Here is a 26672-nt window from a genome sequence, read left to right on the forward strand (position 1 = left end):
TCAGTTTCAGAACAAAAAACATTTAATCTTAAAAGTACAAACAGGTATTTACAGTTTAAAAAAATATTTTTACAAAATAACGTTATGTTCTGCTTGCATGCAGAACTCCCACAACCATCTGCACTCAGGGTTGACGTGGGCCGGGTCTCGCCACCCGTTCACCTGAGACTCCTTACTCTGTGTCACCTTCCTTTTGTTTCTTCTTCTTCTTCTTTTTCTTTGCGCTCTCCACAACCTGCAGGAAGAAGCCATGATGAAAACACGAGTCACACGCACACTGTTGAAAAATGCAGACAAGCCTCTGTGCAGTCGTTTAAGAGTTTTTTCCTGCTGCACAGTTACGTCACAGACGCACTCACCTGTGCTTCTGGGCCCGTGTCCTCCGCCTCCGCCTCTGCCAGCTTCAGCCTCTTCTCCTTTTTCTTCTTTTTCTTCTCTTTCTTTGCCTCCTCTGCAGACGGTGTGCTGGGTGGCGTTTCACCTTCACTCTCCGTCACCTCCCGCTTCCTCTGCAGATCAGAGCTCAAAGGTCAGCATCAGCTCAGACTACACCTGATTTGAGTGATTACTGTTCGAGTTTACCTTTGTTGAAGCATCGCCCGACTCCCCGGTCGCCTGGGAGACACTGTTTAAAAACAAACAAACCAAAACCTTAAACACTTCCTGCTGAACTCAGAAGAGTGACAGCTGGGGTGGACATTGTCACATGACTGTTCTCAGGCGAGCTACAGATCAGCAGGAAGCTGAGTGAAGGAGCCCAGACCCGAACATTGCTGTCGCAGACTGACTCCCTCGGAGAGCACGCCAGCTCGGCGAGGGATAACTGTCTGCTTCACCTGCCCGACTTTACCTCACGCTACAGAATCATCTTCAGGTGTTCTTACTGTGTCCGAATAAGAAACGTGCACCTGTCCTCCACTTGGACCCCACCCCTGCACGTACCTGTAGTCGACGTACTGGTCCTTCCAGTCGGTCGGCGTGCTGCCATTGGGCTTGCCGTGTTTGTCGAGCAGTCCCTTCTGAATCAGCATCTTCTTATGACTCGCCTGATTAACAAAAACTCGTTAAACACTCGATCGGGTTATTCGCTCACAGCTGATCAGTGTTGTCAGGCGCACCTTTGGTCCCAGGCCCCATTTGCGGGGATACGTGTCCCTCTCCATGATCACCCTCTTGATCTTTGCCACCACGCCATGGTCACATGTGGATATCACTGCTGTGGTCATCAGCGCCACCGCTGCACAAAAACAAACTGGTCAATGACCCCATCGCTAATTGATAACCTCGATTGAGCAGAGGCGGAGCCATCAGTTATGGGTGATAGATAGCAAGTCATCACGGCCCGAAAGCTGCTGCAGCTACTCAACTCATCACGTGGCTTCACCTGACCAGGACGTGACGGCATCACACACTAACTCACCTGTGCAGATGGCCTCGCCCTTTGTTGTTATGACAACGATATCCTGGTTCACCTCGATGCCGTCTTCATACCTGAGCACACCTGGCAGCATGATCTTGGCTCCGTAACAGATGGCGTTCACCTGCAGACAGTTTTCAGTGTCACCTGTGCAGGTAAAATTCAGCAGCTCATCAATGACTGTTAATCTCGCTGACAAACAGGTGAAATACGGCGAGCATCTGCCTGACTTTCACCAAACAGGTGACCTCCACTTTAACATTCACAGTTGTTTTCTAAACTGGGAGGATGGCAAGGAAGACTCACGGCGCTGTCCTTCATCACGAGTCGTTTGTGTGACACAAGCAGCTTCTCAAGCGGGAAGATGACTCGGCGCAGGTACGACTCGTCTTTGTTGTGGTCGAACTGCCACTGAGCGTCCAGCACGTCGTGCATCGTCACCAAATTGTCCTGAAACAGAGATCCGGTGAGTGATGTCATCATTAAGTGCTGCGATGTCATGTCGGCGATACTCGGGTTCGGGGTTTGGACACGCCATGTCCACCACCTCTCCATCGCCGTCTCTGTGTCAAAGTTCAATTGACAGACCTGCACCGAGCAGCGGGCCTGGACTCAACACTTTGAAACCACAGTGACATCACACAGGAAGTGACGCTCACCTTCTCTCCCAGGACCCCTGACCGGACCCTCCTCAGTTCCTGCATCTGGCCTCCAACGCCGAGCATCAGCCCCAGGTGGACGCACAGCGTGCGAATGTATGTCCCCGCCTCACAGCTCACCCAGAATATACCTGCAGGAAAGACGTGACCTGTGACATCACTGCGCCCCCACACAGGTGAAGCGATTAAACGCCAAATGATCGTCTCGCTCACCAAGCCTCCTCTCGGGGTCGTACTCAATGAGTTTGCTCTCGTAAATCGTTCGAACTCTCAGCTGACGTTTGACGGCGGCGATCAGTGGCGGCCGCTGGAACAGAGCGCCCGTCAGCGTCTCCAGCCCCTGCAGATATAATCCCAGTCAGTGGAGGTCACATGACTGGCAGCCAGCCAATAAGAGCTTCAGGAAAACTGTATTAGGATGTTTTTAATCAAAAAGGAGCTTTCTTATGATCGATAAGCACGCCAATCAATACTCGAGCAGATCGATGAGCGAGCGCTTGGCGGCAGGAAGTCTTACCCGGGCCAGAACGTGCTCGCTCTCGATGGCGTTGTGCAGCCGAACTATTCCCACGTACTCTTTACCTGCAATAAACACAGAGAGCAGTGAGGCGGCAGCAGTTTACTGGGCCCACGCCTTGGCGAGGGGCAAAGACGGCGAGCCGGACTACAGAGGTGAACCACTTCCTGTCAGCTGATCATAAACTGGTCACAGCAATTGATCGCTGCAAAGGTGTGACCTGCCACACGTGAACCAATCTTCTGTGTGGCATCACAATGATCACCTCCAACAGGAACAGGAAGTGGTAATCATTACCTGCACTTTGTTGGGACTTGACCAACCGGGTGGCTCGGTCGATGCAGACGATCAGGCAGCCCGTGACCTTCGGGTCAAGCGTGCCGCTGTGACCCGTCTTCTCGACTCGAAGGATCCGCCGGATCCACGCCACGACCTCGTGGGATGATGGGTTTGCTGGTTTGTCAAGGTTAATGAAGCCTGACCTGACAGGAAACAGCAAGTAGAATCAGAGGGGCGCTGGGATGGCGTATTGGTGAGGTGTGTCGGCGGGGCGGTACCTGACATAGTCGTGGATGTTCCTCTTCAGTGGGTTGCTGCCGCTCGGTAACGGCGTGTAGTGCGCCGTCCGGATATTCAGCTTATCAAAGTTCTGCAGATAAAAAACACACACAGAACGTCACTTCCTGTTTGAAGAGCAACACAGCACACTGTCAGGCTCTTGGATATGGGTTGCAGTGTCATATGATCAGAACAGGAAGTCGTCTTGGCAGCGGTCGAGTTGCACCGTTCTCTTGGCGAGGTTCTGTCTGTCGTCCGGCAGAACGCCGGGACGCTGCCAGGACCCCAACCGAGAGGCTCCGCCCCCAGAACAGGAGCAGAAGCACCGACTGCGACTCAAAGGCAGCACTCAGCGAATGGATAAACAGGCTCATCACATCACATGACCATCACTTGACAGGAAGTAGTATGGTGACAATAACAGGCAGACTCAGGTGACCTACCTTTAGCAGCAGTGGCCATTGCGACGTGTCCAATGAGGCGACTTTGGACTCTGGGCGGATGAAGAAGTCCCCGCTCTGCTGGACTTCCTGAACAACAAAAACAAGAAGTTTGTTCACACACTTCACAGTGCCAGGCGCTGAAATGGCGACCTCTGACCTTCTGACTCACCCCAAGATCTTCTTCACTGACTCTCTTCACTTTCTTCTTCTTCTTCACTGACGTTGCTGAAAAACCAACAAACCTGACATCAGGGTGACAATGAGCATGCTCAGTCTGCAGGCAGACTTCTGTCTTTGACCTGCTTTAAGATGATCTAACACAAAAGGTGGGAAAAAAAAAATCTGGTGCCAAAATGGTGACGACACGAACTGTAATTATTTCACAGGTTAAATCGGCTCATTCTTCTCTCCCTCGTGCGCAGCTGCACAACCACGTGGCCTCCCTGCCACACGTGGTTGTTAGCATGAAGTGGCTAATACACAGAGCTAACAGGCCTTGCTCAATTGCTCAACTTATCAGTAATCAGGCGATTAATAATCAAGATGTTTAACGCGGCCGCAGATCGATGCAGTGAACTGGACCCGATCGTAATAATCAATTAGTGATCGATCCCAGCAGAGACTGACTGAAAGTGATTCAAACCCAGCTCAGTCGGCACCGAGACCTCCCAGCAGCTCAACCAAACCTGCAGATCGATTAAAATCCGCGGATTGATCCGATCCAGCTCACTGATCAGATCCTACCAACACACGATCCACCTGAACAGTTAAAGTCAGTTTGCGGTTGCACACGTGCTGCACACACGCGGCTTGCACACACGCGGCTTGCACACACGCAGACACACACTGTCACGTGTACCTGAGCTCGAACCGGTCCCCAGATCATCCTAACCTTAAACCCAACAAACAGACTCAGAACATTCACGATCAAAAGGCGTTTTTTTCTGGAAAACGTGTTTTCTGCTTTTTAAACGCAGTTCTGCTCAGTCGAAGAGGCTGCGCGTAGCGAGCGGATGTGCGCAGGCGCGGAGGTTCTGGTTCTGTCCAGTCTCTTACGTGAATTTGATTCTGATTAAAACTAAAAGCTGAAAGTTTGGAAGAGACGAGCCTCGTGCTCACCTTCTGTGTCCGCCATCTTCCGTCGACTGAGCGCGCACCGCGACCCCTTCCTCCTCTTCTCCCCCTGCTCCTCCTTCTTCTTTGGTGTTGGCAGAAGCGGAGGGGTTTACCGCCACCTCGTGGTGTGGAGATCACCAAACGTGTCTTTCATTCCTCGCTTCTTCCAGATTTCAGAAACAGGAGCGACCTGAAGGTCAAAGTTCAGACTGAGTGACTCCCACTGTGACTCCTCCTCAGTGTTACTACATGTCCTGATGGGAAAGTGGACATGTGAGTGAGGCTCCTCCTGTGTGACCAAACTAGGGGTGGGTTTAAAAAATCGATTTCCCGATTCAAATTGAATTTAGTTTGAATAACGCAATACCGATTCATTAAATCCTGAATCAACTTTTTAAAATATAAATGTACAGAGCGTGGATCGTTCACCTGACGACACGAACACGCTGTCGGTGCACTGCATCACTTCAGCAGCATCAGGTAATGTTCATATGTGGATCAGAGTTTTCTTCCGTTTTTGATCTACTTTTTATTAAGTTTTTCCTTTTTCTACATATAAACAAAAGGAGAAGAGAAGGATTACATTTGTTCTTCCTGACCTTTGGTGTCCAGGTGACTTCATCTGTGTTTAGGGCCAAAAAGAAGAGCAGAGGAAGAAGAGCAGGTAATCAATCAATCAATCAATCAATCAATCAATCAATCAATCAATCAATCTTTATTTATAAAGCACTTTTCATACAGCAATGTAGCACAAAATGAATTACATGGTTAAAAGCAGCCCACCCTACCGTGCCCTCCAACTCACTCCCCACACTCTCATTAACATAAATGATCATGGATACATACACCCCCCCCCCCCCCCCCCCCCCCCACGCACACACACACACGCACACTTAAAGAGTAAACTTGGGCTGGGCACACATGAGCCAGGTGAGGAAACAGTATCACAGGGAGCCATCTGCACCGGGAGCCGGTCACAGACCGCAGCCTCCAGGCCGGGCACACAGCAGGAGGGAGACAAAGAAGCCCCCCCAGCCAGGCTGAGAGGACCCCCAGAGCCCCAGCAGCCACGGTCGATCACAGCCCCGGTGCAGAGAGCGCCCTCCGAGGAAACACTGGAGCTATGACCCAATAAGAGTATATACAGAATAAAAAGATAAAATAAATAAGAATGGGGTTCAATATAAATATAAATAGAGTAAGAAGATAAAAAATGAATAAGAATAAAATCAATAAATATTAGGTAAAGCCTAAATTAATAAATAGAATAACAGGATAGAATAAATAAGCATAAAATAAATAAACGTTAGGTGAAAGCTAAATTAAAAAGGTGGTCTTGAGCCTGTTCTTAAAAACATGTACGTTCTCTGCGGCCCTGAGCTCCTCCGGCAGGCTGTTCCACAGACGAGGACCATACCACTGAAAAGCTGCCTCTCCGTGAGTATGTGTCCTGACTTTGGGAACAATCAAAAGGCCAGTACCAGAGGACCTCAGGGTCCGCGAGGGTTCATATGGTAAAAGCAGATCTGAGAGATAAGAAGGCCCAAGACCATTAAGACATTTAAAAACCAGTAAAAGAACTTTAAAATCGATCCTGAAACACACGGGGAGCCAGTGCAGCGATTCTAAAACCGGTGTAATGTGGGCCCGCCCTCTGGTCTTCGTCAGCACACGAGCTGCAGAGTTTTGTAAAAGTTGTAAAGGTGAAATATTATTTTTGGGGAGACCAGAGAGCAGGGCAGTAATCAATGCGACTGGTAATAAAAGCATGCATCAGCATCTCCGTGTTGGCCCGAGAGAGAATAGGGCGGACTCTGGCTATATTTTTAAAATGAAAAAATCCAATTTTGGTTACATGCTTAATATGTGGGATAAAACCAAGCTCAGAGTCAAAAATAACACCCAGGTTTTTCACTTGTAGCGAAGGACATAGTGAAAATGCCTGTAATTTAGACAAGAGTTTCTCTCTCTGAGCCTCAGGACCGATGATTAAAACTTCAGTTTTGTCCTGGTTAAGCTGTAAAAAGTTTTCTGCCATCCAAGATCGTATATCTAAGATACAGTTAAAAAGGGCATCCATTGGTCTGGTGTCATCAGGAGACACGGAGATGTACAGCTGCGTGTCATCAGCGTAACTGTGGAAGTTCACTCCATGCCTCCTGATGACACTGCCGAGAGGGAGCATATACAAATTAAAAAGTACAGGGCCTAGAACCGACTCTTGAGGCACACCACATGTCATTTTATGGATCTTAGAGGAGCATGTATCCATACTCACTATAAAAGTTCTGTCTGAGAGACAGGAAGTGAACCAGTTGTGTACAGCACCAGAGAGGCCCACCATGTGTTTCAGTCTGTTTAAAAGAATAGCGTGGTCTACTGTATCAAAGGCTGCGCTTAGATCCAGTAGCACCAGGACTGAGAGCTTTTGGGAGTCCCAGTTACATCTAAGATCATTTAAAACCTTTAGGAGAGCCGTCTCTGTGCTGTGGTTCACCCTAAATCCAGACTGGAATATCTCCAGGATCTGTCTATCATTCAAAAAGTCATTAATCTGAGTCAAAACACGTTATTCTAAGATTTTACTTAAAAATGGTAAGTTGGATACAGGTCTGTATTAAAATCATTACAATCCAAATTGCTCTTCTTCAGAAGGGGCCTCACCACCGCCGTTTTAAAGGCAGCAGGGAAGACACCCAACTGAAGAGAGCAATTCATCATGTATAAAAGCTCAACCTCAAAAAATATAGTTTTTTAAAAAAAGTAAAGTGTTTTAAAGAGTGAAGAAGGGATTGGATCTAAAAGACATGTGGTGGGTCTCACTGTGGAGAAAACTTTCTGAAGGTTCTCAGCATTAACCAGGACAAAGCTGTCCAGTGTCTCCTCAGGTACAATCGAGCCCTCAGATGTGTTTACAATCATATCGTGAGAAGATAAAATATCAGATCTGATGGTGCTGACTTTTCCCCTGAAGTGGTCTGCAAACTGCTCACAGAGCGAGTCTGTGGGGGTTCTTTGGGAGCTGTTAAAATCAGGGTTAAATAATTGATCTATGGTGGAAAAGAGGACCTTGGGATTATTTTTGTTATCACTGATTATTTTGGTGAAGTATGAATTTCTTGAAACTTAAACTTGCAGCCACTTCAGAGGTTAGATAGCGCCTCCTCACAGTTCGCACTGAGGTCTCCCGCTGAATAAAACCGGTGATGTTAAAAAACACACAGTAGTGGTCAGAGACAGCCAAGTCAACAACAGAGGACACGCTGGTGGACAGCCCATGGGTGATGACCAGGTCCAGAGTGTGTTGCTGCGTGACGTGTTGCTCCTCTGTTGTTGCTGCGTGACGTGCTGGGTAAAATCCAAACAGTGAAGAATGTTTTAGAATTCTTTTGATGCAGGGTCAGAAGGATTATCTATGTGCAGGTTAAAATCACCGGTTAGAATTATCATGTTATATTTTGAGTGTATGTTTGTTAAAAATTCAGAGAATTCCTTGATAAAAGCAGCGCTGTCTTTAGGTGGTCTGTAAACTGTGACAGATAAAACTGGAGGGCTGCTAAAAACAATAGCATGGAATTCAAAAGTGGTAAAATGATCAAATAAAATGTGTTTGGAGGTGAGTGTGTTGTTGGCTAAAGATGCAGTCCCACCACCTCTCTCACCACTTCTAATAGAAAAAGAGAAATTAAAATTTGGTGGGGAGGCCTCAGTGAGAACAACTAGTGCATCCGAGCCCAGCCGTTTCAGTTAAAAATAAACAATCAAGTTTATTATCTAAACTTAAATCATTAATAATAAAAGACTTGTTCAACAGAGAGCGGACATTTAAAAGTGCCATACTGACTGAGACTGGTGGATTTTTGACAGTAGAGTTCAATGGATGTTGACATCTTTGAAGAGGCCGGAGGTTATTAATGTTTTTGGAGTTACTGGATTTATGATGATTCTGTTGCTCTCTGTTTGTGATTATGACGGGTATTGTGTTGACTGTGGGAGAGAGGTCCGAGTCCAGAGTTTTGTGTATTACTGTTAAAAGTGGAACAAATATAGGAGCTGGGACCAGAGGGACATCAGTCAGTGGCGGACAGATCAGCAGGTAATGTCGGTTTGGGGTAATGACAGGGCCGTGTGCGGGAGTGCTGTACGCCAAATGCCAAATTGGCGGACAGCAAACGGCGTCCCCAGGTGTTGAGGTGGAGCCCGTCTGCCCCCAAAAGCTGCCTCCTCTCCCAGGAACTCGTCTCAGAGCCTGTTACCTGGAGCTCTGATAGTGAGCCGTTTACCTCTGACATGCTGAAAACACACGTGCCGTAATGTGTGTGTGATGCACAGTGTTGGGTGTAAGATCAGATATTCCCATTTTTACAGCTGAGCTGCTGCAGTTTAACATCATTGCTAAGTTCATAGCTAAGTTAATGGTACTGCCTTTATGGAAGAGAGTCCTTGACTGTGTAAATCTGGAGTTTGGGCCCATTGCCATGTTATATGTATTATAAAAGTAATTCATATGTGGATAGGATCCGATTGGCTGTATGTGTCAGTGCGGTGTTCCCAGGCCAGCTGAGAGATTTCATCTCTCTAGCATATCCTGGATCTGCCCTGGGGCCTCATTTCGAAACACCTCCCAGGAGGCACCCAGGTGCAACCAACCTTCTCAACTGGCCACTTTCGATCCAGAGGAATAGCGGCCCAACCTATCTCCACAGAAGAGGCCAGCCACCCTTCAGAGAAAGCTGATTTCTGCTGCTTGTATCCGTAAACTCATTCTTTTGGGCACTACCTAGACCAGGGGTCGGCGAGCCGCATGCGGCTCTTTAGTCTTTATTTTGCAGCTCCGGGTGGTTTGGGAAAATAAATTAGAAGTATTTTGCTGAAGTGTATTTTATTTGTGTTTAGTTCTTTTTTTAACTTGTAGTTCTAAATTGGAAGATAATTGTTATATTGAAATATAAAAATAAAATTATATCTTTATTTTTTCATTGCTCAAAATAAGCGTCACACTCGTGGAAGCCGGTGTACCCGCCGAAACGCCGTGCATTTATCGAGACTTTCAACCCCAGGTAGGCCAGTTATGGATCTTCGGATCCACATTATGTCGGCAGCTGTTCTCCACCGTGAACTATGTTAAAAACAAACACCACTTACGCCTCACACGACAGTCCTACGTAAAGATGAAAGCCCCGATCTGCAGACGCTGTGCGCAGAGGTTCAGGGGCAGAAGTCCCATTGTAAACATACGACGGCAGACCCGACGATGTTTGCATGAACACGTTTTTCAGCATCTCTTTATTGACCACTTTTCACACGCGGTTGCTGTACGCATACAGCCGGCTGTAGCTCTTCAACAGCAGAGAGAGCACAGACTTTAAGGCGGCGAGGCGTGATTGCGGGTGCCGCTCAGGTGCGTCCGCTTCCCATGCAGCGGCACTGCAGACGACGCCCCGCCACACACATTAACCAGGTAATATACATATTTAGGCAGAATTTTGTAAATATCTATTTTTCATTTTTAGCAGCATAGTGCTTTTTTCCAATTACTTTTTAAAAGTCAGGTCAAGGCTCCAAAAGCCCAAAGGCGATACAAGGGTGGAGGCTCACAACAGTTTTTGTTTGCTGGATCATTTTAGTTCAGCGTCTTTCCTTTTGTTATATTTCTTTAAGAGTTCAAAATGTGTTAATTACATAAATGTACTTTTCTCTGTAGCACTTCATGGAGTTCATAAACAACACACCTTAGTTGCTCTGTGGATTCTTTTAAAAAGCAGTTCAAAACTTTTCTGTTCAAACAAGCCTTTTGTTGATCTACGCATTTTATAATCTTTACATTATTTACATTTGATCTTTTACATTGTGTATAATGTCTATTGTTTATTTTAATATTTGTGTACAGCGCTCTGTGACTGCCTGTCTGTGAAAAGCGCTTAATAAATAAACTTTACTTACTTTAGTTGTTCACACAAAGCATAAAGGTAAAAAAAGCAACGTATACAGTGTTATCTTCATTTTAGATTTAAAAAAGTATTTGCGGCTCCCAGTGTTGTCTTTTGCGTGGAAACCGGGTCCAAATGGCTCTTTGGGTGTTAAAGGTTGCAGACCCCTGACCTAGACTATAGGTGAGGGTAGGGACGTAGAATGACAGGTAAATCAAGAGTCACTCTTTATCTCTTGCTCTTCCTTCCCCTCACTCGTGAACAAGACCCTGAGGTACTTAAACTCCTCCACTTTAGGCAGCAACTTGTCCATGACCTGGACTGAGCGCTCCACCCTTTTCCAATGGAGGATGAAGTCCTCGGATTTGAGGGAGCAGCTCCTACTCAGTACTCAGTTTTTATGACTGTCACGATTTACAAAGGCAGATCATGTGGAGATGAAAATGAAGACCCAAATGCAGACACCTTTATTATGGTGGAACTGAAGAATAAACAAAAGCAAAGAGCGACTACACAGAGCTAACAAAACCTAAACTGGGAATGGTAAACTGTAAATGGCCTGTATTTGTATAGCGCTTTACTAGTCCCTAAGGACCCCAAAGCACTTTACATATCCAGTCATCCACCCATTCACACACACATTCACACACTGGTGATGGCAGTCACTACAGCCACCCTGGGGCGCACTGACAGAGCCGAGGCTGCCGGACACTGGCGCCGCCGGGCCCTCTGACCACCACCAGTAGGCAACGGGTGAAGTGTCTTGCCCAAGGACACAACGACCAAGACTGTCCAAGCCGGGGCTCGAACCGGCAACCTTCCGGGGTGGCTGTAGCTCAGGTGGCAGGGCAGGTCAGCCACTAATCAGAAGATCGGTGGTTCGATCCCAGGCTGCCTCCTGGATGCCAAATATCCTTGGGCAAGATACTAACCCCATGTTTGCCTACTGGTGGTGGTCAGAGGGCCCGGTGGCGCCAGTGTCCGGCAGCCTCGCCTCTGTCAGTGCGCCCCAGGGCAGCTGTGGCTACAATGTAGCTTGCTATCACCAGTGTGTGAATGTGTGTGTGAATGACTGAATGTAGTGTAAAGCGCTTTGGGGTCCTTAGGGACTAGAAAAGCGCTATACAAATGCAGGCCATTTACCATTACAGGACAAACTCCCAACTTTTGAGCCACGATCGCCCGGGAAGACTAAACACTACATGAAACTCGAAAACTTGGAACAAGTGGCATTGACGTTCTGTGTGTTTCTGTTTCTTCCGGTTTGCGTTCACACACAAGGAGCAGATCTTTTTGTGGACAACGTAGGTTTTTTTTAATAGTTCTTGTGCTTGGAGACTGTGAGCAGCCACGCTCCTGTTACTTACACCAGGGATGTGCCGTTCGGTCTCCGTAGCTCTGTGGTGCTGCATGTCAGTGAGTGGTCTGATGTTCCCCGTGAGCTGAGGAGGAAGAGTCGCAGATCCTGCGTCAGCAAACCGAAGGAGAAGGGACAGACCCGTCACTGAGCTGCTAGCTGTTAGAGTGAGGCCGTATTAAAAATTCAAATTCAAATTTTATTTGTCACGTACACAGTCATACACAGTACGATATGTAGTGAAATGCTTGGACAACTGCTCGTGACCTAAAGAAAACAAAAAAGGAAAAGGCTATGAATAAGATAGGAAATAAATATGAAAATTAAAAAGGGTAAATTTAACTAGGAAGGAATAAAATATAAATTAAGGTTAAAAATGAAATAACTGTACAACACAAATTAGAATGAAGGGTAAATTTAACTGGGAAGAATAAGATAAAGATAAATATATAAATTAAAGTTGAAAATAAAATAACTGTACAACAAAATACACAATACACAATATAGAACTATATAAGAATGTATGAAGAAATCTAAATATAAATAAATATATACACAATAACAGCAGCTGTACAACTATTAACCGGAAATGAAGAATATAGTGACCAGTGTTGTGCAAAACCAAAGTCCAGAATGTCCAGTGTGTGTGTAAGAACTTTATGTGTGGGTCAGTACTGTGTGGTGGTGTGATTGAGAGACCGTATCGCCTGCGGGAAGAAGCTCCTCCTCAGTCTCTCTGTGTTGGTCTTCAGGGAGCGGAATCGCTTTCCTGACCTCAACAGAGAGAACAGTCTGTTGTTGGGATGGCTGAGGTCCTTCACGATCTTCCTGGCCTTGGTCCAGCACCGCCTGCTGTAGATTGAGTGCAGGTCAGGGAGCTCGGAGCGGATGGTGCGCTCAGCTGACCGCACAACCCTCTGTAGAGCTCGTGCTGTTCCCGAACCAGGTTAAGATGTTTCCCGCCAGGATGCTCTCTATGGTGCACGAGTAAAAGTTCCTGAGCACCTCCAAGGTGCTCAGGAACCACGTGCTACCACGTGCTACCACGTGCTACCACGTGCTGTTTGTATGTCCGACCCTCTGCTAAATGCAGCAACAGCTGCGATGTTATGTTACCAGCAGACTCCAAACACAGCATCCCCAGGCCTTTTCCAATCTGCCGATTTGAATTATATCTCTTAGTCCTGTACTCTGCTCACCTTCACCCAACACATTACCTACCACACCAGAGACTTTGGGGGGCTCAGATCACAGCCTGGTTCATCTCGAGCCTGTGGGTAAACCAGAGATGGTCTGAGGGACTGCTTCAGCTCCACTGTCTGGGGAGATCTCTGTGCTCGTCATGGGAGGACACTGACAGCATCACAAACAACATTAAGTTCTGTGTGGACAACACTGCGCCCTCTTGAAGGTATGGTGTTTCTCCAATAACAATCCCCGAATCAACCCTAAAATAAAGGAGAAGAAAGAACCATTACATCAAATAAGGTAGGAGCCGAGAGCTGAAGAAGGAAGATCAGGGATGGAGAAAACATCTGCAGGAAGAAGCGTGGCATCAGCTCCAGGCTCCTAAGGTGGTTGTGTTGTGTGGCATCATGGGATACATGTCTGGGGAAGGTGGGGAAAGTACCACGGTGCATCTACGGTGCACATAGAGTCGCAGGTTCTTCCTCCCAGCAGCTGTTTTAACCATGAACTTTGTCAATGAGGGACAATAAAGGATATTTATAGTCTATTCTATTCAGTACTTCTCCACTGTGTGAGGCACAGCGACAGATCAGAGTATTCATATCATTTCCTTAAACGTCCTTCATATATTCCATTGATGTTAGTGCTGTGAAGAATCTCCTGCACGTTTCTGTTAGTTTGTGCATCAGCGAAACAATGCAAACTATTATCACTGAATCATTAAAAAAATAATTAAAAAGAATTTTGTAAAAAACATAAACCTCATTAATTCATGTTTATTCACAACAGAACATAATATCGAGCGTTGTTCCGTTCTGTCCGAGGGATGATTCTAGCTGCTCTTTGGTGCAGTTCAGTTGGCGATGTTCTGGCTTTGTAGAGGTCTTTCTTATAAAGCAACAAACTATTTCTCCAGGCTAAATGATGATCCTCTAAATTTGTGACACGTCATTTCCTCTCCAGCTTACGAGTCATCTGCTTTAGGGTACGTGTTTGAGAATTATACCACGGAGTCAGGTACTTCTGATTAGAGACCTTAGTTTTCACAGGAGCTACAGTATCCAGAGTCGTACGTAGTGAGGAGGTAAAATTATTAACAAGATGATCGACCTCTGTTGGAGTAGTGTTCAGATAGCTGTTCTGCTCTGTGTTGGTACATGGCATTGAAGATGATAACAGTGGGTGGATTATATTCTTAAACTTCTCAATTGCCCCTCGGGGATAAATAAAGTCTTCGAATCTAAATTAGTTACAGCACTTTCAGAAAGACATCTACTGTGATGAAGTCTACTCCCCACTGCTGGGTAAATTATTGTAAATGTAAATTATCAGGAAATAATCACCTGTCCCATACAACACACTCTGATCTGGGCAACTAAGGGAACCAAACTGGAAAAATAAAGAACGGGAAGTTGGAAGCAGCACGGTGGCACGGTGGTTAGCACTGTTGCCGCACAGCAAGAAGGTCCTGAGTTCAATTCCACCATCAGGCCGGGGTCTTTCTGTGTGGAGTTTGCATGTTCTCCCCGTGTTTGCGTGGGTTCCCTCCGGGTACTCCGGCTTCCTCCCACCGTCCAAAGACATGCAGCTTGTGGGGATAGGCTAATTGGATAATCCAAATTGTCACTAGGTGTGAATGTGCGAATGAATGTGAGTGTGAATGGTTGTCTGTCCCTGTGTGTTAGCCCTGCGACAGACTGGCGACCTGTCCAGGGTGTACCCTGCCTCTCGCCCTATGACAGCTGGGATGGGCTCGACCCTGAAAAGGATAAGCGGAAGCGAATGGATGGATGGGAAGTTTGAAATGTTTGAAGGTTGAAAGGGAAATGATTTTGTTTGAGTGCTAGAGCTCGAGGATTAACAGGAACACGTTTGCTTTTGACGAGATTAATCTTAAAGCCAGAGCAAAAAAAAAACAAAAAAACAAAAAAGAACCTCTACAAAAGAGACACGATTGGTGGGATGCACATAGAAGAAGGTCATGTGCATAAAGAAACAGCTAAACCACTTCCCACAACCTCATTCAACACTGTTCAACACAACAAAGAGATAATTCCACTCAACACAATCAAATGCTTTCTCTGGTTTTAGCGAAACAACTAATTCAGACAGGACAGCAGTGTGTGAACACTGAAAACCAGATGAAGCCCTTTAATGAAGCAGTTTTGTTCCTGTGAGAGAAGTCCAGGAAGAACCATCTCAAAATGAGCTGCTAACACTTTAGCCACGATTATATATAGCAGGTACAGGAAGTAGGGTCTTTTTTCACAAGTAGTAGTAGCATATTTGTCTTTGTTCAAGTCGGTTCAATTGTATTTATATAGCATCAAATGACAACAACATTTGTCTCAAGGTGCTTTATGCTGTAAGGTAAAATCCCTACACTGTAACATCTAACTGGTTCCCAGAACATAGTAAACTAAGGTTGGACAACTTGTTCATTGCAAGTGCATAGTACTACAAATAACATGAATTTTCTGAGAGATATATTAATTGTTTACCCACTGAAGAAACTCTTCAAGTTCTACTAAATTAAGAAAACAATTGGTGCCAACTTTTTAAAATTTTGTTTACACACAAATTAAATGTGACTAAATCACATGTTTTTTCTTATATTTCCAGTACAAGACCTACTATAAACCCTATAAGTATGATTCAAAAAGAATAATTAACAACACTTCCTGAAGTTAGAATCAGCCCAACTTCTATTTGAAATGCAAAGAAGTATATGAGCCAACATACCAGACACTGTTCTGCTGAACAACAAACTATTCCCACTATAGTAGATCGTTACAATTAATTATATTAATTGTGTATTTGCTTGTTAAACAATTTTAAACTTTAATAATCTCACAATGAAACTTACTCGGGCGCAGACCAGCTGAATTCAGAAAGTCACGTTTGTTTACAATCACATTGGGTTCAAAGGTGAAAGTGTATGCAATGTATAGGGCTGGGATTTCCAGGGATGGAAGGGGAACGGCTCCAAAACACACTACACACATCCGCTCCTCACTCTCCACTTACAAGTCCTCTTCGACACCTCACTGCCAGACTCAGGAAACAGGAACGGGTCCAGGAGGACAAGGAAACGCAGTTAGAACAGACTAGTACTTCACACTGGACCCAGAGGCGAACCAGGCTGTACTGACAAGAGTTACTCAACAATCCAACCAAGAAGTCCACTGAACCACCATGTTAAATAGTGGCTCAGGCAATCAGGCAGATCTGTGGCAGGTGGATGATTAAACCAGGTGCGTGGGCCAAGGTTGTGGGTGGCTGACACTCTTCCTCATTGCTTTCGTTTTAGTCACCCACTGCTGTGCTTGGCCCTGGAGTGTCCTCAGGGAGAGAGGAAATTAGGACAGGAGGCTTAATGGAATGCCTCTGTCCTATCACCTGATCCATGAGGGCAAGGGTTACCCTAACCCAGCAGTGGGCTTCCCACTGACCCCCTCTCCTGAGTCTGGATACTTGCAATCCTAAAGGCAGAGGAAATCAAAAATGACAGCAGGCAAGTAAAAACACCACAACAACTCTTAGTAATTGCACATTTATCAACCTGTGTTCTTATGAATTATCTTCTTGATAACACACATACATACTTTGTTTGTTTGTTTGTTTTTAAGTTGTCCCATTACTTTCTGGCCTGCAAGGGGTTGACTTTCCCCTTCTCCAGAATTTTCCTGTCACACACAACAAATAAGATAAGAGTGGAAACCATGGCAACTATGTTAATCCCTAAATCCTATTTATTATAGAGCCGTTTAGGCTCTATAATAAATAGAGCTTTTCATTCTGATGATCTACAGAATAATTTGGGCAGCAAAGAAAATTTCACTGTCCAAAAACTTGCAGACTTCACTATAGACTGTGCAGTCAGTTTGTGGGATATTTGAATAAATGCAGAGCAAACTGTGGTTGTTTGTATTTACTTACACAAAATGAGATAAAAACAAAATAAAATGACCATTTCATCTGGTGCTATTGACATTTTCAGGCCATTTGTATGACCTCAGATGCCGTCTCTCAATCTAGTTCTTTGTTTTGTCTAAAAACAAAAACCAAATCAAAAATTTAGGAACTAGTTAATCATTTCGGTTATACTTATATCCACACCTGGGTGACTAATTTGTATGTTTTATATATAAAACTCCAAAAGTAACATAAAGAGAATCCAAACACTCGAGTAAAGCAGGCGACCTGTGAGTTGTAAGCTACCTAACCCTAAGTACAGTATAGGGTAAATGTACTTAGTTCAACCACGGAAAAGCAACATTTCCAGCTTACTACGTTTTTCCGATTTAAGACAAATCAAATAAATTGAGTTGAACAGCTTTTTGAATGAATAGTACTGGTAACTTACTTCAGTCTACTTAATATTTGTTAATTAAGCACAATATTAGATTTTACAGTGTACAATAATATTGAGAAAAACCCAACAATCATATGACCCCCTATGAGCAAGCACTTTGGTGACAGTGGGAAGGAAAAACTCCCTTTTAACAGGAAGAAACCTCCAACAGAACCAGGCTCAGGGAGGGGCGGGGCCATCTGCTGTGACCCAGCAGCGTACGTCTATTGCAGCATAACTAATGCTGGGCAGACACTGTGCGATTTTTTTTCAGTCGCGCGATTCAGCTCCTGCTCAAACTGTACGGTTGACTCGAAGGGGTTAGATGTTCATAGGTCACTTGTAGAATTTCTGTTATAACCTTCATTTTTATGGACGCACAGTGTGAGCACTCAGGTCGCATCAGAGCATCGGGTCGTATAGTGTGAGACCCTGCATCGTGACCTATGAACTTCTAACCCCTGCGAGTCAACCGTACAGTTTGAGCAGGAGCTGAATCGCGCGACTGAAAAAATCGCACAGTGTCTGCCCAGCATAAGCCCAGCATTAGGGAGGATTCGGGGTCACCTGGTCCAGCCTTAACTATATGCTTTAGCAAAAAGGAAAGTTTGAAGCCTAATCTTAAAAGTAGAGATAGTGTCTGTCTCCTGATTCCAAACTGGAAGCTGGTTCCACAGAAGAGGGGCCTGGAGACGGGTTAATGTAGGAGGCAGGGAACCATGTTCCAGAGAGGAGGCAGTTATTATTAAATATTAAAAAAAAAAAAAAAAAAAAAAAAAAAAAAAATATATATATATATATATATATATATATATATATATATATATATATATATATATATATATATATATATAAACTCAATAGGAAACCCATCAGGGCCTGGAGCCTCATGACTTTGCATGGATTTAATTCAAAGGAAAATGTGCTCTAGACTGAGAGGTGCATCAAGCCTATGAAGGAATATGAAGATTTTGAAGGAAAGTCATTCTGACAATGATTTAGACTGATAAAGAGAAGAGTAAACATTTCTACAAATATTTTAATAGCTACTGGTTTAAAAACGAGATTGCCAGAGGAATCAATACTTTGAAGGTTTCAGTTGGTGTGCTAAAAGCCTGCTTGGTTTCTCACCATAATCACAATAATAAACAGCACAGGAAGGCAATATCAGACCATCGAGCAGCTCTGACTGAAGGTTTTATCGTTGTTTCATTGACCTCTCTGATGGCTTTTTGACATTTCTTGAATCAAGTCAAAGTCAAAAGTCAAAGTCAAAGTCAACTTTATTTGTCGATTCTTCCACATGTACAGGACATACGGAGAATAGAAATTGCGTTACTCTTCAATCCCTAGATAAATAGCAAATGAACATTTAAATATATTTAAATATAAAAGTGATTTAAAAAATGCAAGTAAAATAATTAAAAAGTAAAAATTTAAATAAATACAATTTTACATATAACAAGAAAGCTATACAATATACAATATAATGGGTAAGTGACATTGAGTGTAAATCAACATCGTGAATTTGAGTTTAAAATTAACTGAGTTTGTTTTTGTGTCACGATGAACCGAGAAAGAAAGGATTCCCACCTAGATAAACTTTGACAGATTCCCGTGATACTGAATAAGATACTGAACTGTTACGGATTAAAAAAAATCAATTGGATTAAAGCAGTGAAGGGATTAAATTGACGATCCGAAAGATCAAGTGGATTGAATCTCCGTGGTAACGAGTTTAATTATCCCACGGGATATTATTGATCAATCTGTGATTTGCTGTGAATGTTTAATTTAAACATCTGACTGATTGCAGGGTGCTTGCGGAAATCGACCGCGATCATTAAAAACTGATCAATACTGCCCAGAGTACTGCTCGGTGATCTTTCGGTTATGGGTCAGCTGTGCAGAATATTGATCAGTGATCAGGGCTGTTCCGGATGTCCTGTGATGGCAGCTCTCTCTCTCTCTCTTTCTCTCTCACACACACACACACACACACCGAGCCGCCTGCACGCGCCTCTCTGATCGCTCTCGTTGGTTTGTATCAGCTGATCGGAGCGGGTTCGGCTCTGGGTCCGGCTCCGGGTCGGGATCCCTGTACGGTTCCGATCTAATCCGGCTTCGTCTGGTTTGGGCTCTTTGTTCCGGAACTTTTCGGACTCTTCGGTGAGCTGTTAGCCGTTAGCCTCTCCTAGCTGCAGCGGATCGATTCTTTCCTCGGAACCTTCCACAGCACAGTTCCTGTTTCAACCCGAACCGTTCCCCGGCTGCCCGGCCCGGACTCTCGCTCTGCTCCGGGCCGACAGGCGGCTCGGTTCGGTTAGTGGAGCGGCTGAGCTAACAAGCTAACAGTTAGCCTGAGCTAGCTGCTAGTATGCCCGCGATGCTGGAGAGGAACCCAGAGGCTTCGGGCAAGAGGAGAGGCCGAGCCCCGGGAGGAGGGCCCGTCGGCGGAAAGAGTCTGTCCGGTAATGGACCCAGTACCAACAGCTGCTGGGAAGAAGGAAGTTCAGGCTCGAGCAGCGACGACGAGCATGGTGGGTAGCCTCGATCATCGCCGCCGCTGCTGAGACTAATCTGAGTACTGTACTGAGTACTGTGTGTGTGTGTGTGTGTGTGTGTGTGTGTGTGTGCGCGCAGGTGGAGGAGGGATGCGGGTCGGACCGCAGTACCAGGCCGTGGTTCCCGACTTTGACCCGGGTAAGATTGCGGCTGGCTCGGGAGCCTCGCAGCGGAGTAGTAGCCTCGAACAATACCAGCTGTAAAGTTCGCGGCGCTGGTTCCGGTCCCCGCGTGCCGGTTCCACCTCCACATGTGTGTCCGGCTCTGGTTCTGGGTTCGTTTGTGTTTCAGGAGCTTTTGTTTCCTTAGCAGAAGCAGCTCGATGCTCCTCCTCACAGTCAGAACATTCAACTTTAGTCACAAACTTCACACACCGACAATATTCAATAATCAGATAACAGTCATCAATAATCGCTGCAGAATCTGACCAGATTCCTGAAAACTGGTCACAGCAACAGCTCTGAGTTAAACTTCATGTTGATCCTCACAGTGATGCTGAGTCTGAACCCTTCTTCACACAACCACCTGAAAAGTCGTACAGGTGAGCAGCTCTGCCTGCACAGGTGTGGCTGGTGGCTCTGAAGGAGCTGCTCCATTTTCAAAGTTAGTTTATTGATAAACTTCTGATCAGCTCTAGCGTTCTACCAGCACCGTTACAGCATGAATCCCTCATCGAGTTATTGAATGTGATGTGAGAACCATTCTAATTAATTAATAATCTCATTAACGTGTGTGTGTGATTCCAGATGTAGCCCGGGCAGCTCATCTCCGGGAGAACCTGGGGATGTTGGTTTGGATCCCCAACAGCTGCCTGAATCAAACACAGTGTAAGAAATGGCTCATTGACCTGAGAACATGGTGCACTGATGAGAGTCTGATGGCGTTTTGTGGGTGTTTTTTTTTTTTTTTTTTTTTTCTCTGTTGCAGTGGACGAGTACATCGCCATCGCCAAAGAGAAGCATGGCTACAACATGGAGCAGGTAATTGTTCACAACTTGGTCACTTTTTTTATTTTAATTCCTCTTGTGCCGCCATATTTAGACGTTGGTTCACGCTGCCATCCTCAGTCAGTAACAGGTGTACTTATGAACACAGTGTTATTTTGGAGGTTCAGTCGCTGCTAATCATGTGGTGCTGCCCCTTTCTCTCTCCTCTTTGGCTTCCTGCTCCTTCTCCACGTTGGACTGCAGTTGGTGAGGGGCTTGGAGAAAAAAACGTATAAATTACATCTTTAACAGGGCGCCTGCTTTAGCAGCGAACATGTGACTATCTGAGCATGTGCACAAACCGATGTCACACTCAGTGACCCGAGTGTCGGATCTGCTTTTCTTTGTTAATTCAAAGTGCTCTGCAGAACTTTGCTTCACTTTCAGGATGGTAAAATAAAGTTCAAGTTCTCTCAGGAATATCAGACAGGTGGACCTGAAGTTCCTGTGTTTTTAAACTCACTGCCTTCACGCCACTATCACATGTTCAGCTGTTAGAGGGCCTGAACACACAGGAAGTGCTCAGCGTTTGCAGGGACCGTATAGATCATCACACCAAATGTCCTTCAGTATTTACAATGTCCACATTTTACCTGTCTCACCTGTCACAGGCGCTGGGCATGCTCTTCTGGCACAAACACAACATCGAGAAGTCTCTAGCCGACCTGCCAAACTTCACTCCGTTCCCCGATGAGTGGACGGTGGAGGACCGCGTGTTGTTCGAGCAGGCCTTCAGCTTCCACGGGAAGAGCTTCCACCGCATTCAGCAGATGGTACCAGTGCTCCCAGTCCTAGTCTCTCTCTGCTCCCAGTGCTCCCAGTCATTTTCCCCCCTTTGACCAGTGCTCTCAGTCGTAGTCTCCCTCTGTGACCAGTGCTCGCAGTCGTAGTCTCCCTCTGTGACCAGTGCTCGCAGTCGTAGTCTCCCTCTGTGACCAGTGCTCCCAGTTTGACCAGTAGCTCCTTGTTGTGTCTGTCTGTAGTTACCTGATAAGTCGATGCCCAGCCTGGTTCGGTTTTATTACTCTTGGAAGAAGAGTCGCAGTAAAACCAGCCTGATGGACCGCCAGACTCGGAAACACAAACGAGAGCGAGACGACAGGTGAGCAGATACCTGCGCAGGTGTGGGTGCTACCCGATTGGCCGATGAGTGTAAATATAAATGTCTGTTTCAGTGACGATGAAGTCGAGGACGGTAATGGAAATCCTCCGAGTGACTCTGAGTTGGACGTAAATAAAGAAGACAAGAAGGAGGTACAAAGTTCAGTGTTTACTTGTTTGTTTGTTTGTTTGCTTGTTTGTTTACCTGTTTGTTGCTGTTGTTTACCCGTGTGACTCTTTTCAGGTGAGCTCAGGTTCAGAGAGGTCAGAGGTGAAACCAGTTTCTGGTCTGAAGGTAAGAACACCTTAGCAACCCTCAGACCGTAGCCTGTATGTTCGTACCTGTCTGTTAGATGGGTGACGGCGGCTGCCTCTCTCTCTGTTCACCTGCAGACAGGTGGGAAGGCGTCCCAGCGGATGAAGAAGCGCCCCCCCAGAGGGATGTTTCTGAACCATCAGGACGTTGTTTCTCTGTCGTCCTCAACGCCTCAGGGACTCATCAGACAGCTTGACTCGCAGCTCGTCTCCATCAAGAGACAGGTGAGTCCATGGTCACAGAAACGCTAGAACGGGGAGGTGCAACCATCGCCAGAAATCTACAGAGGGACTGAAAATAGTCAGAGGGCTGGTCAGGTAATGGCGTTTATCGCCAATACAAACAAACCTAACCTAAACAAAAGGTCACCTGTACGAGCTGCAACAGGTAAACGGCTTCATGCCTGATCATCTGCACAGCGTGGATACCTGCACTCATCTTGATCACATTCCTGTTTCTGAGCCTCAGTCTCTGTTTCAGATTCAGACCATCAAACAGACCAACAGCGTGCTGAAGGAGAAACTCAGCTCGGGGCTGGACGAGTTCAGGCTGCCCGAGGTAACCGCGGCAACGCGATAACACAGCAACATGCCAGCGCAATACAGCAACATGGCAGCGCAATACAGCAACGCAGTACAGTAACACATAACCGCAATATAGAAATACACAAATGCAGTTCAAAAACACACAAATGCAGTACAGCACAGTGAGTGTATCCTCACTGATTTTTCTCTGTGATTTCGACGATCGATTCAGATCACTTTATTCAAACTAATAAAGTCACTGAGCGCGCTCACTGAGCATCGAAATCACAGAGAAAATCAGTGAGGATACACTCACAGCAACTGAAAGAGCGCGCTCTTTCAGTTGCTGGTGTTCCTGGATGCTAATGTTTCTTTATGTTTCAGGTGAACCAGAAGTTCAATAACCGTTGGACCACAGAGGAGCAGCTGCTCGCCGTCCAAGGTAACACCTGAAACAAGTCACCTGACAGATGTTCTCATCTTTTTAAAGCATCTGTTTATCAGCGTCAGGGTTGATTGATCAGACATGTAAAATCATAACTGGATAACCTATCAAGGTGCGGACATGTGAACTCGAGCCTTCTATGAAGGCTGCTGTCAGACTTCTCAGTCAGTGATTGGTCGATGACTGTCTCCCTCCCGTCCAATCCTACACAGCCATCAGGAAGTATGGGCGGGACTTCCAAGCCATCTCAGATGTGATTGGTAACAAGTCGGTGGTGCAGGTGAAGAACTTCCTAGTAAACTACAGACGCAGGTTTAACCTGGACGAGGTGCTGCAGGAGTGGGAGGCGGAGCACGGCATGGAGGTGGGGGCAGGAGCGAGCGAGGACGACAGGATGGAGGAGAAGATGGAGGTGTGTCCCACTGAGGAGGATGAGGTCACCACCAAGCAGACCAAGGAGGTGAGGACACAAATCCCAGCATGCTTGGCAGCACACATACCTGTCTGGGTCATGTGACCTCCGTTTTTTACGGTTCCCGTGTCAGCTCATGCTACTCATGTGACTGATTTTGGTCTCAGTGGATGTGATGATTTTAGAGGCATTAAGGAAGTTGTACTAATGACACTGCATGACTCCAATTACATACACCTGGCCACATCTGCACTCACCTGCTCAGGTGGGACAGTCTCACTGTGTTTTTCTTCTCCTACAGGATTCGTCCTCTCCACTGAATGCCAACAAGCCTTTGGCCTCCTGAGACCTTCTGGCCCTTCCTCTTTAGATTCAGGGCTCTGCCCCTCCAGTTTCAGGCCCCGCCCCACAGGCTTTATAATGTAATTTTTTTTATTGTATAATGTGTTTCTCTTTAATTTTCTCCGTTTTTAGATCAGGTGTGGGGTTTGTTTTATTAACCTGTCATTTACTGCTCGCTCTGGACCAATCAGACCCGTCAGTCCAAATGGGCGGAGCTTTTGTTCCTTATTTTCTGCTTTTCATGCTTTTTTTGGGTTGTTTTTTGTTTTTATTACTTCCTGTTTGGTGTGTTGGGGATAGGGTGTCAGACTGAAGCAGCCATGTTGGATGACCTTGTTCAGGAAGGAGGTGTGTCCTAACCTGATGGCATCTTTTTTGGGGTTTTTTTTTTTCTATTATTTTAGGACTTTTTAGAAAGACAATAAAACCAAAGTTGATCAGTAAAGTAATTTGTATGTTTTCTTCTTTGAGACCAAACTGAGTCCTCAGGTGATTTAAGAGAAGTGGCGCCCCCTGCTGTCTGTGTTTGTGTGCTACAGAGACAGACTGACCAGCTGTGTCTACTGATGGAAAATGAGCCAAATAGAAACGAGTCACCATAATAAGTCACAGCAGTCTCCTCAGACAGTGGAAACACTGAGGTTTCTTTTCATTATTATTGTAACAGCAGATCATAAAACATCTCAGGACGCAGAGTTAATTTTCATTAATCTGCAGCATCATAAATGAGTTTTCTAAAATAATCTCAGGATTTAAATCGGCGCGTGTGCCTGAGCCAGTCTGCTCTGCAGCTCAGTGGGGCAGACACAAACTCTATTTATCTGTAAATTAAATCAGAAACTACACTTTAATCATTTTCCTTTTCTTGGTTCAGGCTGCTGCTCTTAAAGCTCACATGGAAATTAAAATAAACACTGCAGCTTTTGTACTGCGTTGCTGTATTGCGGTTATGTGTTACTGTACTCACACTTTGCAAAACTCTGTGATGGGCCAGTTCTGGTCCCCGGGCCTTGTGTTCAATGTTCCCTCTAAGTGGCGCGTGTGCGCAATTGCGCACTGCTGGCACGGTCTCTGCGCACAGAAAATCTGTGTTGCGCGCAAAAAAATAAATCTAACCTGAATTGAAATTGAAATTAATACATTCACAATTCTGTTCTTCAGTGTGAGTCAGTGAGTGACTGGCTGCTCCCGTATGGGATCAGAACGATGCCACCTTATTCCATAGTCCAGCCAATGATGCGATTCACATTCGTATATACGCAGCTAATCAACGTGGTTGTCAGGCTATGACAGCGTCCTTATGTGCCGACACCGGTGTTTTAGCGAGCAAAGCGGCTGATGTGGAGTGAAGCCACGTTAATGACAACGTGTACAACCATTGGAGATGTGAGCAGGACAGACGGAACAATTGACAGAAAAGTGTGGACTTTATACCAGTTTTTAAATTGTGTTGATCGGCCACGTAAAACCAGAGTTATGATAAAAATATCTGCAATGTTTGGTTTTCTTCCTGAATACTGTCGTTGTTTATATTTACTGCGGGAGGAAACGGTAAAAATGGCGTTTTTATAAAAATTGCGACGTTTAGCACAAATCTTGTGTAGTTAGTGTGTAGTGTAGTCAATAGTTTTGTTGTGTGTGTCAGAACAATGAGGCGACTGCTGAATGTTACAGGTGTTACAGCAGTGATACATCTGCTGTTGTCAGGCCTGCAGGTATCAGGCTGTTGTTCTCCTTCATCCCATAGTGGACAGAAATTATTTTTTGGAGTGGCACAAATAATTTGTGTGGCATCAGATTTGATGCAGAACAGCTGATTGTTCTGTAAATAGTTTGAAATGTTTATTTTAAAAAGCGCCTTGGCTGCATTTTTAGGTAAACAGCTGCAAAAAACTTTGTTTGCATAACTCAGTTACTTTTTTGAAGAAGTAACTACAGTGGCTTGCAAAAGTATTCGGCCCCCTTGAGCTTTTCCACATTTTGTCACATTACAGCCACAAACATGAATCAATGTTATTGGAATTCCACGTGAAAGACCAACACAAAGTGGTGCACACGTGAGAAGTGGAACAAAAATCATACATGATTCCAAACATTTTTTACAAATAAATAACTGCAAAGTGGGGTGTGCGTAATTATTCAGCCCCCTGAGTCAATACTTTGTAGAACCACCTTTTGCTGCAGTTACAGCTGCCAGTCTTTTAGGGTCTGTCTCTACCAGCTTTGCACATCTACAGACTGAAATCTTTGTTCATTCTTCTTTGCAAAAAAACTCCAGCTCAGTCAGATTAGATGGACAGCGTTTGTGAACAGCAGTTTTCAGATCTTGCCACAGATTTTCGATTGGATTTAGATCTGGACTTTGACTGGGCCAGTCTAACACATGGATATGTTTTGTTTTAAACCATTCCATTGTTGCCCTGGCTTTATGTTTAGGGTCGT

At 45.4% G+C, this 26672-nt stretch overlaps 2 protein-coding genes, 1 long non-coding RNA gene and 1 other non-coding gene across 6 annotated transcripts; 1 reads left to right on the forward strand and 3 right to left on the reverse strand.

The window, feature by feature from the left end:
- Positions 1-4795, reverse strand: dkc1 (dyskeratosis congenita 1, dyskerin). The gene is made up of 15 exons (XM_085441872.1): positions 4714-4795; positions 3764-3819; positions 3595-3681; positions 3151-3242; positions 2891-3075; positions 2594-2658; positions 2290-2416; positions 2077-2207; positions 1724-1867; positions 1421-1541; positions 1119-1237; positions 943-1046; positions 583-625; positions 360-509; positions 1-235 (listed from the first exon to the last, which is right to left on the reverse strand). Exons 1-15 carry the CDS (start codon positions 4727-4729, stop codon positions 173-175), a joined length of 1503 nt encoding a protein of 500 aa, XP_085297998.1. The 5' UTR covers positions 4730-4795; the 3' UTR covers positions 1-172.
- Positions 1303-1379, reverse strand: LOC146685677 (small nucleolar RNA SNORD83). The gene has a single exon (XR_014917007.1). It is a non-coding gene; the product is annotated as a small nucleolar RNA SNORD83 (small nucleolar RNA).
- Positions 4796-13035: 8240 nt separating the features above from the next.
- On the reverse strand, positions 13036-19605 carry LOC146685678 (uncharacterized). 2 transcript variants are annotated; one of them, XR_014916694.1, is made up of 4 exons: positions 19542-19605; positions 16791-16871; positions 16052-16667; positions 13036-13445 (listed from the first exon to the last, which is right to left on the reverse strand). It is a non-coding gene; the product is annotated as an uncharacterized LOC146685678 (long non-coding RNA). The 2 variants fall into 2 exon arrangements; XR_014916693.1 differs by lacking the exon at positions 13036-13445 and having other exon boundaries at positions 15308-16667.
- rcor1 (REST corepressor 1) lies at positions 19369-24679 on the forward strand. 2 transcript variants are annotated; one of them, XM_085441219.1, is made up of 13 exons: positions 19369-20079; positions 20183-20242; positions 20851-20931; positions 21032-21084; positions 21702-21863; positions 22074-22192; positions 22266-22344; positions 22436-22486; positions 22585-22731; positions 22988-23065; positions 23416-23473; positions 23689-23936; positions 24190-24679. In XM_085441219.1, the coding sequence occupies exons 1-13, from the start codon at positions 19917-19919 to the stop codon at positions 24232-24234; spliced, it is 1344 nt and encodes a 447-aa protein (XP_085297345.1). In that variant the 5' UTR covers positions 19369-19916; the 3' UTR covers positions 24235-24679. The 2 variants fall into 2 exon arrangements, with proteins under 2 accessions (XP_085297345.1, XP_085297346.1); XM_085441220.1 differs by lacking the exons at positions 19369-20079; positions 20183-20242 and adding an exon at positions 20411-20645.
- Positions 24680-26672: the final 1993 nt, after the last annotated feature.

The sequence above is a fragment of the Copadichromis virginalis genome, linkage group LG19, assembly GCF_057382275.1.
Source record: "Copadichromis virginalis isolate Kocher_CV1m ecotype Utaka linkage group LG19, C_Virginalis_male_GT1.1, whole genome shotgun sequence".
NCBI classification, from domain to species: domain Eukaryota; kingdom Metazoa; phylum Chordata; class Actinopteri; order Cichliformes; family Cichlidae; genus Copadichromis; species Copadichromis virginalis.